General features: G+C 36.2%; 1 protein-coding gene across 1 annotated transcript; it reads left to right on the top strand.

Moving 5' to 3' along the window:
• The first annotated feature begins 2,160 nt into the window (after positions 1 to 2,160).
• mmp9 (matrix metallopeptidase 9) lies at positions 2,161 to 6,740 on the top strand. Its single transcript, XM_015379056.1, has 13 exons — positions 2,161 to 2,464; positions 2,716 to 2,954; positions 3,526 to 3,674; positions 3,759 to 3,887; positions 3,975 to 4,148; positions 4,237 to 4,410; positions 4,508 to 4,681; positions 4,762 to 4,917; positions 5,008 to 5,227; positions 5,331 to 5,470; positions 5,557 to 5,707; positions 5,826 to 5,929; positions 6,020 to 6,740. Exons 1-13 carry the CDS (start codon positions 2,324 to 2,326, stop codon positions 6,142 to 6,144), a joined length of 2,076 nt encoding a protein of 691 aa, XP_015234542.1. The 5' UTR covers positions 2,161 to 2,323; the 3' UTR covers positions 6,145 to 6,740.
• The last annotated feature ends 7,574 nt before the right edge of the window (positions 6,741 to 14,314 follow it).

The following is a 14,314-nucleotide window of genomic DNA, read 5'->3' as shown; positions in this document are numbered from 1 at the left end:
GCCCAGCATTTAGAAGCAGCTCTAAGATGAGCACAGTCTGCCTGAAATTAGCCACAGTTGTGAATGACTTATTGCGACCAAAATCTGAATAGAAAAAAAGGACAATTCTAGCAATATTGAAGTAGAAGTTGCAATTTCTGCTTCAGTACTGCGGAGCACTGTTACTCTGATGTACACTGATGTACATTAAAACAACAGACACACTTTTGAAAACAATTTAGAATATAAATAGGACTTAATAATAAAAGTGCGATAAACAAATATTAGCTGGTACCATAAACCTATTTTTACACAATGTAGTTTCTAGTTTTATCAGTATTAGCTTTTATTTGCATTGTATGCAAACAGTAACAGTATTATTACTGCAACTGTCAGCCTATATTTCTGAAAGATGAACGGGAGGAGATAAAAACATTTATGAGTCACATCTACTAAAAGTTTGCAGAAGGATATGTGTCAAACTAAGTAAGACCGACCACATCTTCCTCTATAGGAGGTGAGGCCATCATCTTACATATTTTTGTCCCCTTGAAAGGCGGACAACTACCATAAAAGGTAAAACATCTGAAAGGCAGAGGGTGTGCAGAGGTGGTGAAAGGCAGACTGAATTAGGTCAGTGCAGCTTGACAACAGGTTTTTCTTTTTGCAGAGGATTCTAAATTATATTAATATTTTACACTGGAATCATTACTCATCATGGGTTTGCATGGGGCTTTCTTTCTCGGCCTTACAATAATTTTGCAGATTTCTGCCTGCATTAAAAAGTGCTGGACAGCAAACTAAACAAAACATGTTTTTGCAGTAAAAACAGTGTCAGCAATGTGTTCACATCAAAGACAAGCCCAAATCCTCTACTCTAACCATCCATGTGGGTTTGCAAGTCACAACATACTACTGTATCTGGAGAACATCTGACCACCATGATTCTTGCATCTCCCAAAATTTGGATAACATTTTTTTATCCACCATTATGATGTACCTATCTTGCTTTGATCCCAGATAAATATGCAAGTTATTCTTTTTAATAAGAAGGGAAATGTCAGTTAAATATATGTCTGTCTCCATCCTGTAATTGCTGCAAGAGGGAAGCATGCGTGAGAAAAATAGGCTTACCTCTTTTTTAAAGGAGGATAATCAAAGCATTTGAGGCAATATGTGTTTTGAAATTTACAAGCTATTGCTAATGATTTGGGTCATTTCTGAATAAAATCCTCAGTGTTGCATCAGCAGGTACAGTGACAAGATAACCGGAAGTTACAAATAACCAGCCCAAACATGCACTAATGTATTGAAACTGTCTGAAAAGGTTTAATAAGCACATCTGATTCATTTGGTCTTTATTTGATCTCCTTTAATATTGTTTCTTATACAATTATATAGCATTTAAGCTTTTATTTTGAAACTATTATATGTATAAAATGCACACTAATTCTGGTTTTGAGAACAATCAGTAAAAGTAAGTTGGTTGGTGTATTAAATATCAGAACAATCTTTTCCCTATTCTCTATGATTGTCTTTTCCTTGACCTATTTTCACATTTTAGTTGGAATCCATCTTAAAATAAACAGGAAATATAATTCTATATTTAAAAAAATGGAAGCAGATATTTTTATATAAACTCTTTGAGCAATAAAATAGCAGAAGTGTCTGGCTTGGTCTCATGATGTTTTGCTTATTTATGAACACACTCAAACAGCTGTTTCAGGATGACAACAAATCAACTCCTTTATCTGTCTTTGATGCTCTTAATTAGTTTTTTTGTTCAATGTGGTGAATTTTAATCTATATGAGTTTGTTTGATTACATAATCGCCTTCAATACACTGTTTTTTTTTGTTTGTTTTTTTTTTTTAAGTGGATTCTGTTAGACAAAAGAGCCAAGAGGTTTAATACTTAACAATAACTTGCTACAATTTATAAACAAGAATAATATGATATAAGTGTTCTTATTTTACACAAACGGAATGTTTTCCTAGAAAAAAAATCTACTTATCAACCACTCATTAGTTCATAGGCATAAAATAAATGTGGAAATTCCCTGCCTTGTAAAGTCTTGAGCAGCACTTATGACAGAGGAGGCGGGAGCGACGTATGGTGACTAACACTTTACTCTGCATAAATACTAGATCTACAACCCCAAGCAGCAGCACAGTGCAGACAGACAGCAACAAGAGCCACCTCAAAAGCAAAGAAGCCATCGCTGAAGTGTAGACGTTGTTGATCATCTGAGATTTTCCGTTTTTTTTTAACCTTAATTCACACTTAATATTCTGATCTTGAAGTTCGTTTTAAAATTTGTTGCGTTTTGTGCCACAGTAGATCTCATGATGGGAGGCTGTGCGTTAGTCGTGTGTTTACTTTTGGGAATAGGTGTGCAGAACGGATGGAGCCTTCCTGTCAAGTCGGTCTTTGTCACCTTCCCAGGAGAAGTTGTCAAAAACATGACAGATACAGAGCTGGCAGAAGTGAGTAGCAGATGGTTTGTTGTTGTTTTTTTCATAGGCTCAGGGTCAGAAAATTAGGTTTTGATAAATCTGTGCAGGAAACAAATTACCTTGAAAAAGATTGACATACCAATGTTTGATGAAATGTTTATCTACTAAATGAAAACTACAAATAACTTTTATAGAACCTATTTAGAAGTTCCACTTAACAAAAAATGAAAAAAAAAAAATGCATTTAACTGAACTGTGATCTGCTTTACCTTCTTCTTCAGAGTTATCTAAAGAAATTTGGCTACATGGAGACAGAGCTCCGCAGTGGCTTCCAGTCCATGGTGTCCACATCCAAAGCACTGAAGAAGATGCAGAGGCAGATGGGTCTGGAGGAAACTGGAGAGCTGGATAAACCAACACTGGAGGCCATGAAGCATCCTCGCTGTGGTGTTCCTGACGTGGCCAATTATAAAACATTTGATGGGGACCTCAAATGGAGCCATAATGATGTTACATACAGGTGAGTTGAAATAAGGCATCCTATTGTTTCACATTAGTGGTTCCATACAGTGGCATGTGAATAACTTAACTTATATCCACTGATTCTAACAACTCTGCTTTTATGGATTTTACAAAATATATATATTTTTAAAGGCTTCAAAGGGTAAACAAAAACTGCTAATGACATCACAAAGGCCACAATAGTGCATTTGATTAACACTACTAGTGAAGGATAGAGGACTTCTACATAATGTACAAATTGTTTGAAAAATGCCAAAAAATAAAAACAAAAAATAGACACAGTGACCTGGCCCTTTTGTGATATAATGTGATATATACCACAGGTATGTCCATGAAGGCTTGCTCTTGCCATGGTCAATTTTAGTATAAAAGATAATGTTTTACAGCCTAAAATCAAAAGAATACTGTATAAAACAGTTGCAAAACATGATGTTCTAATGTTAAATAACTGTATTTAAATTGAGTTTGGTTGACCTCACTGAAAAGTCTGACCTGTAGCTTTATAATACTGTTGATCTGAAATGGTAGAGAAACGTTTGTTAAGTCATCTTGATTTTTCATCTCCTCAGAATCCTGAACTATTCTCCTGACATGGACAGCTCCCTGATTGATGATGCCTTTGCAAGAGCCTTCAAGGTGTGGAGTGATGTCACTCCTCTGACGTTTACTCGCCTCTTTCAAGGCACTGCTGACATCATGATATCATTTGGAAAAGCTGGTGTGTGTCTTTTGCACATCTTAGAGAATTGATAAACATAGCTCTAAAAATCAAGCATTGATAAGCTGCTTCTTGTTCTTTTAGACCACGGGGATCCATACCCTTTTGACGGTAAGGATGGCCTCCTAGCTCACGCCTATCCTCCTGGTGAGGGTATGCAGGGTGATGCCCACTTTGATGATGATGAGTACTGGACTCTGGGGAAAGGAGCAGGTAATTACACCTGAGAAATCACATGCTACTGCCTCCCTCTGGTGTTCACTGTCAAGATTTTCTTTAACACCCAACCTGTCATCTCAGTGGTGAAGACTCGCTTTGGTAATGCAGAAGGTGCCAACTGCCACTTCCCCTTCACTTTTGAGGGAAAATCCTATACCAGCTGCACCACTGAAGGTCGCACAGACAATCTGCCATGGTGTGCAACCACAGCAGACTACAACAAAGACAAGAAATACGGCTTTTGCCCAAGTGAACGTAAGTATGACAAATATCACATATGTTTAAAAGCTTGTTGAAGAACACTGGAAATAACCCAGCCTTTCTTTTAACCGTAACCACATAGTTCTGTACACATTTGATGGAAATGCGGATGGAGCTCCTTGTGTTTTCCCCTTCACCTTCCTGGGCGACGAGTATGACAGCTGCACAACAGAAGGCCGCAGAGATGGATACCGTTGGTGTGCCACCACAAGCAACTTTGACAAGGATAAGAAATATGGCTTCTGTCCGAGCCGTGGTGAGTAAAGGAAGCACAAGGCGTAAAACCCACAAAGTCCTGCCACAATGGCTTGTTAATTTGTTTAACTGCTTGTCTTATGTCTTTGTTTGTCCAGACACTGCTGTAATTGGAGGAAACTCTGAAGGAGAGCCCTGCCACTTTCCCTTTGTGTTTCTGGGCAAGGAGTATGACTCCTGTACAAGCGAGGGGAGAGGAGACGGCAAATTGTGGTGTGGCACTACTGACAACTATGATGAAGACAAGAAATGGGGCTTCTGTCCTGACCAGGGTGAGCCTAATGAATGCAATAGATTAATTTGCATTCATCATTATTATACAATATTAAATGTACTACTGGTCATGTTCCAGGTTATAGTCTTTTCCTGGTGGCTGCCCACGAGTTTGGACATGCCCTCGGCTTGGATCACTCCAACATTAGAGACGCTCTCATGTACCCCATGTACAGCTATGTGGAAAACTTTTCTCTGCATAAAGATGACATTGAAGGCATTCAGTATCTCTATGGTAAGCAGACAGTTCGATAGTTTCAAATTAGGATTTTCATCAAACACAACAAAATGTTGTATTAACCAAGAATATTCTGATCTTTTGCAGGAAGTAGAACAGGCCCTGATCCCACCCCCCCTCAACCTGACACGCCTACCACGACTCCTTACCCTGATGAGACTGATGAGACTGACGAGACTGATGCCACAGAAGAACCATCCATCATGACCACCCCATCCACAGTAGATCCGACCCAAGACGCCTGCAAGCACATCAAGTTTGACACCATTACTGTGATTCAGGGACATCTGCATTTCTTCAAAGATGGGTGAGTGAATCTGTAATTATATCTATAATTCTTTAGATAATTCCACTCATTTTCTAGAAATACTGCCCAATGAGGTGCTACATCATACTTTTTGTGTCCACAGACAATTCTGGAAGGTACCAAACAGGGGCGACGGAGGCCAGCAGGGGCCATTTTCCATTTCTGAGAGTTGGCCAGCTCTACCAACTGTAATTGATTCTGCGTTCGAGGATGTTCCAACCAAAAAATTGTACTTCTTTTCTGGTAATGGATGGTTTCTTCAAAAACTTATCAGAGCAGAAATGTAAGCCAAATTTGTTATTAATGTTATCTCTTCTGGATTCCAACAGGAAGCAGGTTCTGGGTGTATACAGGAAACAGTGTGCTGGGTCCTCGCAGCATTGAGAAGCTTGGTTTGCCCTCAAGTGTGCAGAAGGTGGAGGGAGCTCTGCAAAGGGGGAAGAGCAAAGTACTGCTCTTCAATGGAGAAGACTTCTGGAGGTGAGTGGAGATGTTTCTTCTTGTATTTCAATTATTTTAGAATGTAACACTCCATCCTCAGGTTACTATCTGCATTAAAGGAGCAACAAAAGATTTTATTTATGTTTGATCCCAACAGGTTGGATCTGAAGACCCAAACAGTTGACAAAGGCTACCCCAAAAATACCGGTGATGTCTTTGGAGGTGTCCCTCATGATGCTCATGATGTGTTTCAGTACAAAGGTAAGCAAATATCCTATAATAAAGCTCAACAAGCTGCACCAGAAAATCAAATTCATGTTGGTTGCTTTAAAATCAATGTTTCTTTTTCAGGCCACATTTACTTCTGCAGAGATCGCTTCTACTGGCGCATGAATTCTCGTAGGCAGGTGGACCGCGTAGGCTACGTGAAATATGACCTCCTGAAATGCGCAGATCCCTCAAGAAATCGCTATTAAGATACATGCACAGATGGGTATAAGGTTGTGGCAACCAACTGTTTCTCTGTGCAGGTGTCAGTAAGAATGTGATGCAATGTTTGCGTATCATGCCTGTTTTATGATGTTTGTTCTCTCTGCGACATGAACAACTGACCCGGAATGAATTTGGCTAATTATCACTCATACAGCATTGACCTGAATAACAGTCAAAGAACCAGAACAGGAAAGCAAATGTTTCATCTTTTGCACTGCCCTACCCTAAGTCTGATATTCTGAGAGCTGATGGCCAATAGGGCCTAAAATTTGAGACCCATACAAGTAACTTAAACACATGTTATCTGGATAAAGATCCAGACTTGCAGATTAAATTTTATGTCTGACTGGTTCAGACCCTTGACAGTATTGGATTATTTTTGGTATTTATAACAGTATATTATGTTTTTATTTTAATGTCACAAGCCTATTTGTTCTGTGTGGTTTTATGTGTTTTTTCTGAAAATGGTTTTAAAGCCGAATACTTGCACTGGAAGACGTTTTGTGTCTCCTTCATTGAAATTATTTATAAAACTAATAATTTTGTATAAATATTCCAGCTTTCAATGCAATAAACTTTCTGTGAGAAAAAAAAAAACTTCCTTTGTCAGCATCTTTATCATTCACCAGCATCTTTATTATTCACTTTGGGACAGACTTTTATGACTCATTCCAATGTCTGCATTTAACCTAATGTGACTAAAAGACAGCCGGTACTGCAGCAGTTAAAACATGATTCATAGCTGTTTTTTTCTTCTCAAAAGACATGCTTGAAAAAAACATGTTTTACATTTATTTTGCATTATGTAAACAACTGCAGAAAATTTCAAATCTCTGGGTATAACAGTTCCAGAGCTATTGAACTTTTAAAGGTATTGTGGGGGATTTTTTAAAAGATCCACCCTCTCCACTTTAAAATAATGCTTGGATCATGCATGCTCTGCATGAGCCTGTTTCTTCTCATCCACGCCCTGTTTAAAATGTGCTTTTCACATAGCTCATACAAGCTTACTGTGTCCATACAGTGGGGACTATATAGTGGACTTTGTAGCAAACTCCGTTAACTGACCGTTCGGACGGATGATCACTGGTTTTTGCTCCGTTGGTAACTTAACTCCTCCTCCACTGCGTGGTGCCTGAGCCATCTTTGTAATTAGTCGCCACTGTTGGGTAGCGACAGTCTATGGCGGGCCGCAGTGACAGCAAATCCCATAATGCTTTGCGAGGAGAGATCTCTGTGCAAAGCATTCCAGGATATATCTGCCTCTTCTGCGGCCCTTCTTTTCTTCTCATGCACTTCATAGACACGTTTTCTCATACAACCCAATGCCATTTTCAAAGAACTGCAGTGAGGAAGGCGAGCTTCAATGATTGTTTGAAACCGTAGCTAACCACACATATTCTGATGAAAGTGTGCATGTGCAGAGAAAGATAGCTAAAGGAGCGAGCACATAGGACAGCCTTACGTAAACATATCTCCAGATTGATTGACAAGTAGGGGGACCACTTATTTTGATGATCCACTCGGAAATAAAAGATTTTCCTTTATATGATCAGTTAGAAATTAAGTGTCAATATGTGCCAGGACATTTCTCCCACACTAATACACCACAACCTTTTGTCTGAACTGATGATTTTTTAAGGTATCTCAAAGACCATTTTTCCTTTACTCTCTGTTTAGACGCATACGGTAGTTTGAACCTTAGCATGTCTAATTGCATTTAGCTGCCCTGATTTGTTTTGCACTGTTGGTGTCAGTAAACAGTTGAAATGATGATTTGGATTTGTGCTATTTAAATAAACGTAATTGGACTGAATTGAAAAAGAAAATAGATTCAAAAATACACTTTTCTTCTTCTCAATTTTGTACATGAAATCAATGGAGCCGTTTTTCAATTTTTCAGCAAGAGAAAATTGCTGTAAAATTTGTACTCATGTTGGAGATCCCTCCATATGCCTCTCTCAGTAGTTTGATGAAATTACCAGTTCCTCCTGTAAGTACTGGTGTGTCTAGGTCAAAATTATAGACTTGCAGGCATTTTTGACAACTGCCCACAAAGGTCAAAGCTTTGTGATGACTGCTTAAACACATTGACTACTTTGTCCTTAAGCATCTTTGTAACTTACTTGGAGGGATGGGTTCATTGTCTATCTGAGAGATCAATCTATTCCCAAGCTTTACCCGCCTGGCTGATGTTCTTGTTGAGCATGTCCAACCTTGGCCATAGTGTACTCATCTTCTTATGGATTTTTCAAACTGGACAATGCACCATCTTTCAAAGCTCAGGTCATTCAGACTTGTTTGCTGAATACAACAAATTATTTACTTTAGTCATACTGTATGTATTCACCGCATCGAAAATACAGATCTCAACACACAATCTAGAGCCAAGACATAGACATAACACAGACAGTATAAAAAGCAATCATTGGTTTTAATTGGGTTGTATAGATGTTCAGGGGAGAGCTTTCCCTCTTTGTGGAGATCGTATCAAAACAATGATTGATATGGAGCTGGCAAGATGCAGTAACAGATGGCTCATTTTGTCTTCATAGCCTCAGACTCCCCAAAACCAAGTTTAGTCAAGCTGTGCATGCAAACTAATTACCAGTTACACGAACCCCTATCACAATGTTAATAAAAAAGGATATTTTCATATCCATGCCACAAGAGGATTCCACAGATGCACATGCACACGTGTGATAAACATCTCATTTATATTCTGATGGAGTTTAACATATTCTCAGGTTTTTAAAATTGACATCAGGTCTAAGACTTTCCCCTTCAAAGTTCAGAGGAGGCAGCAGGGACAGATAATGACTAAAAAGTAGAAAACTTTATGGAGAAAAAAAAAAAGAAATTAAATGAAACTGGATGCAAGCACTGGCTTGAGGAGAAAGTCTGTCTGAAAATAAGAAAATTTGTTAACCTCAACAAATTACAAAACAATCACAATTTTTTCTTATTCGATTGGTGATTCAATTCAAACAGAAAAATGTTTTTAGATGATTTGTTGAATACTGGATGAGATTTTCAAATTTGGGTATGTGAATGTAGAGGATTAGGCCTTACCACTAAATAAAATAAAAAAATCCACAATTACAAGGAAAACCTATGTATTAGATAAGACTATTGTTATTGTATTTAATACACAAATATCAATATGCTGACAAAGTATTTTTATGTACCACATAATGAATGCACTCAGTAATTGGTTGAGGGTCCTTTTACATTTAATACGTCAATGTCTTCAAATTGGGAGGCATTGCAGGCAATAAAATCTTTATCTTCATCTTAAAAGAAGATCATTTTTAAAATGAATGTAAATTACTGGATCCATATCCAGTTCATTTTTATCCTTAGCCAAGTTAAAATGTGACTAAAGTTGTCTCTGGTTGCAGAGTGACACAACACGGTGATCCTAAACTTTCAGCTTCTTACCCACAGAATATCAAAGAAAGAGACTAGTGACCCAAACTCCTCTGGTCAGTTTAAAAGTGGTACAATGAAAACACAAACAGCAGCAAAAATTAATGTAGCATATGTTGTGTTTTTATGTATTATAACTCCCTAGTGAGAATGCCTCAGGAAGAATGGGCTCATGGAAATTTCCTGTTTTGAGTCCCTTCTCCATCTTTGTGTCCCTGGCCGGACACTTTAACCTCCTTGCAGGCTGTTGGTGTTCAGGGGGTTCAGTGACGCCATGTATTGTAGCCATGCTTTTGTCAGATTGCCTCAAAGCAGTTTTGACTTGCCATCATCAGTGGGTAAATGCAAAGTGTTTATAGGTCCTGGGATTTGATCAATAAGTGGAGACCAATAAACAATTTTAACAGGAACTGTGGGCTATATTTTTTTTGTGTTAGCCTGTTCATTTTTTTAATATTGGGACGCATCTCTTAATCTCAACGCCCTACTGAATTTACACACTGCACATTCTAAGAGGGGCCACGACTCACACTCTCAAACTGAGACTTTAACCTTGTGAATCTTCTTCTCACACTTGTTTCCCTCCATTAAAATGTGACATTATTATGTTTGAATACGACACATTGTGAGTTTTCAGCTTCTGTAACAAAGATTGTTGGTATTCTGACTAACTGCTGAATAAATAAAGCCTTCACTCAAAAAAAGCTGTTGTTTAGGATTTGACAAAGGGGACATTTAATTAATTCACTTCAGGTTTTTGCCTGATTTTATTGTTTCTTTTCTTTCCAGCAAGTGAAATTCGATTTTTCCAAGTATGGACTACAGAATCGGTTGGAAAAGAAATACTCAAAATCAAACTCCAAATGCTAATTGCAAGATATCACTAGGCCTCTAGCTATAGACCATAGCACAATTTCAAACAATCAAAAGCACAAAGATTATTTAGCAAAACTCAGATATATTAATAAAGCTGTTATGTAACTGCATTGTTTGCATATGAATGCATTTTCTTTCTTTTTTTTATTTTTATGGTGTGGCGCTTACAAACGCCTCAAGGTGCATTATAAATGTAACATTCCACAATCAGGTTATCTTTATACGGCTTTTGGAGGCCTCTATATCATGTATTTATTTTTCTTGACATGACCCGGTTTTGACAAAGATGGGGAGTAGTTAGGAAAAACACAAATTCATTATATGATGCTTGCATGTCTCCCCCTAGTGTTCAAATTTAACACCAACGCTTTCTGATTTTTCTAAAATTCACTCAAAATGTGATTTTTCTTTTTTTTTTTTTTTTTTTGGTCAACTGATTGAATACACTTAACAATGCATGAACGTCAGACATTTCTTCACAAAATTTTGTAGCAAGTTGTAAATGTTTTGTATTAGAATTGGTTTGCTGTTTAATAAATGTTAAGTGATTAGAACTGCTTCCTGACTACAGATAGATTACAGGTCAGGGTTTAGCTACCAATAATATAAAAAGCAATAATGAGGTCTACAGTGATAAATCAATAGAAAACTACCTTAAGAAGACATAATGTAATTAGCTTTCAGGAAAAAATAAAAAAATAAACAAAATCAAGGGATCTTGTTAAAGGACATTTTAACATAAAGGTTTTGTTTGTATTACCTAAATAACACATCAGGCTAAAAATTGTTCTACTGTAGAAGGAAAATGAATCTAAATGAGAAACTGTGACAAATTAAACCTTGGCATAACTTTTAACATTTTAAGATACTTTTTTTTAATACATGAATTTTTCTTAAATAGCTTTTTTATGTGACCCACCAATAAGTGGAAGTTTTACCTGAGGCCTTGAAAGTGATTCTCGACTGGCACATTTACAGATTGAGAAAGATTAAAGACCAGTCTTTTAGGGGTAAGATGATGGTTCTATGGCAGTTTTTCTTGTTTCATTTTTGTCTGTTTTAAAATAATATAAACATCTTGTTATGCAGGGCTGCAAAAATTAATTTTTTTAACCGAACATTGGCGTAGTTGTCAACTAATTTGGTAAGCGAATCCTAGTTTAATTGTACACAGACTCTAAAATATGCAATTTGCTGATGGAGTATTCAATTTACTGCAGCAATTAAGAAAAAAAGACTGTACAATATATACGTATACATATCCTTAAATGTTTTGCCATTCACGTTTCATTCAGAATGCAGAATAATACTATTTTTACCAAATTTCTAGTTTGTTTGTTTACTTAGAAAGGACACCAAAATGTATATATTTTTTTCTATTAATCCGTTATTCGAAAAAATAATCTGTAGATTAATTTAGTGAAATAAACTAAAGCTGCACCCCTGATATTATGTATGATCATTCTTTGAATGTTTTAGTGGTATTTTCTTATATTTAACCATAATCTCAATATAAAAAAGAAAGAAATGAAAGAAATTATGCAGACTATAATAAACAAAGAAAAATAGAGATTGTTTTCTGACAGACTTTACTGATTTCAGTATTATGCATATTTAGAATATATATCTCATTGAAAAGTACCTGTCTTGATACTTATTAAGGATGTTAATGTTTAGAAATATGCTTTAAATATGGTAAAGATGCAGGTTTGTTAGTCAAGATTTATAAAATGTAACCTGATAAACTAAGATGTCATTCTAATAACTTCTTAATTTGCATTTTATAAAGAGGAATCACTTGTTCTTTTTCTGTAGAAAGTGCTTGTGGCTCAGTGCTGCTCAGTTCTTGTGGGCATGGGCCCCTACCCCAGCCAAAACCATGATGGGGATCTTTTTCTTCTGATTTTTTGTCACACTTTTCTGACATGTACCGGTAAATTACTCCTGGCCCAGTGTTTGTGTTTATTTTATGGATTTATTTTATGGTCTTTAATGGATGAACCCACTGACAAAACTATGCTCCCATGAACTATGTGTACACTTTCAGATTAGCTTTTCTTATACAATGATTACTTATTATTTTTCTGCATGTCTCAGCTTCTTTTGCTGAATGAACTAATCCTGTTAAAGCGTTTCCTTTTCTCTGTCAAAACATTCCTTTGCAGGATTTATTCAGGAGTGACAGATTGAACGTTTTGGAAACAGCAATTGGGTGATGAAATACTTTTCTCTTATGGAACTTTTCATTCTGCTGGAGTGATGGTGCTTTTCAATACATTTCTAGGAAATGTAATTGTGCATAAATGTGATACTCTTGGACACTGGCTTATAATGGTAGTAGAGATGCATGATTAAAGATGAATTCTACATTGTGTTTATGGATATACATAAAAACAGGAGAAATAATCGGGTCATGATTGCAAATCTAAGTTTGCTCATAAATGATTGGAAAGTTACTTTTATTACAGATAAAGTGGAGGAGTATAACATAGCTCCTGATTCATGGCTTGATTGTAAACCTCATAAAAGACTGCATCATGAATATGATGACATTATGTACACATACAGTTGCTTACTGTAGAATTTCAAACCTGAGCTCTGTAAAACACACTTGGACTAACTCTGCAAATAATAACCAGAGTTCAAGATCAGTTTATTTGTTAGTTTCTCAGATTATAGCTGAAGATGTTTTAAAATGTGAAATTTTTGCATCCCCCTTAACAGACCACTGCATGATTGAACTGTCATTAAGAATAATTCAACAAAACAAATAATCAGAAATCACTTGAAATTAAATAATAGTTTATTACTTAATGAAGAATTCTGTAGGCAAGTTAAAATTCTTTTTCAAAATGTAAATGGACTTGACAGGTCGTATATGAAGAAACGGGAGTGGTTCAAATTTAAAATCAAACAGTTAGTGACTGGAACAGGAAACAAAAATCAAAAGCAAGAAAACAAAAACAAAAAGAACTCATTTTAAAAATATAATAGGAAAAACTGATATAACAACAGAGGAAATGCCTTTAAGTCAAATTAGATGACATGTACAAGGAAAAAGCTTAATGAGCATTATAAGATCAAAAGCCAGGTGGATAGATCTAGGAGAAAAAATACATTTTACTTCTATAGATTAGAAAAACAGAGCAACGCAAAAAGATGATAATTTAACCAAAGAAAAATTATACCATTATTGACAACCAAAAACAGATAAACGTTGACATATGGGGCTTTTATAACAACTTGTATAAATCCAGTTTCCAAATAGAAGACTGTGACATACTGCTGAAACAATCAAAGATAACATAAAAATGCTAAATGCAGAAGAAAAAAAATATCAGATGAAGTCTTAACTAGATCAGAAATGGAAAGTCACCAGTAAAAGACGACATAACATCTGAATTTTATAAACACTTCTGGAACGACATTAAAGACCTGCAACATAAAGCTTTTTTAGAATGTAAAGATAAAGGATGCTTATCCCCCACAACGAAAACTGGCCTGATAACTTTACTACCAAACCTAATAAGGACTTAATGAACCTCAATAACTGGATGCCTATACCTCTTCTGAGCAATGACTACAAAATTGTCTAATCTAGTTGCTGAGGTTCAGTCACCCTATATAAAAGGCTGACATATTCATAATAATGTGAGATTAGTTTTAGATATGCTAGATTATCAGTCGCTTATAGATTCTGAAAGTCTCATTCTTTTATAGACTTTTTCAAGACTTTCAACTTTAGAATAAGTAAACTCTAAGTGCACTGCCTGATTTTAAGTATGAAATTAGTGCACTTTTAGTATACTTGAATAAACTACTTTTTTCTAAGGGTGGATGTGCAGAACA

This window comes from Cyprinodon variegatus, unplaced genomic scaffold, assembly GCF_000732505.1.
Source record: "Cyprinodon variegatus isolate N-32 unplaced genomic scaffold, C_variegatus-1.0 Scaffold185, whole genome shotgun sequence".
NCBI classification, from domain to species: domain Eukaryota; kingdom Metazoa; phylum Chordata; class Actinopteri; order Cyprinodontiformes; family Cyprinodontidae; genus Cyprinodon; species Cyprinodon variegatus.
Note: the sequence above shows the minus strand (reverse complement) of the source record. Positions and strands in the feature narration are given on the sequence as shown.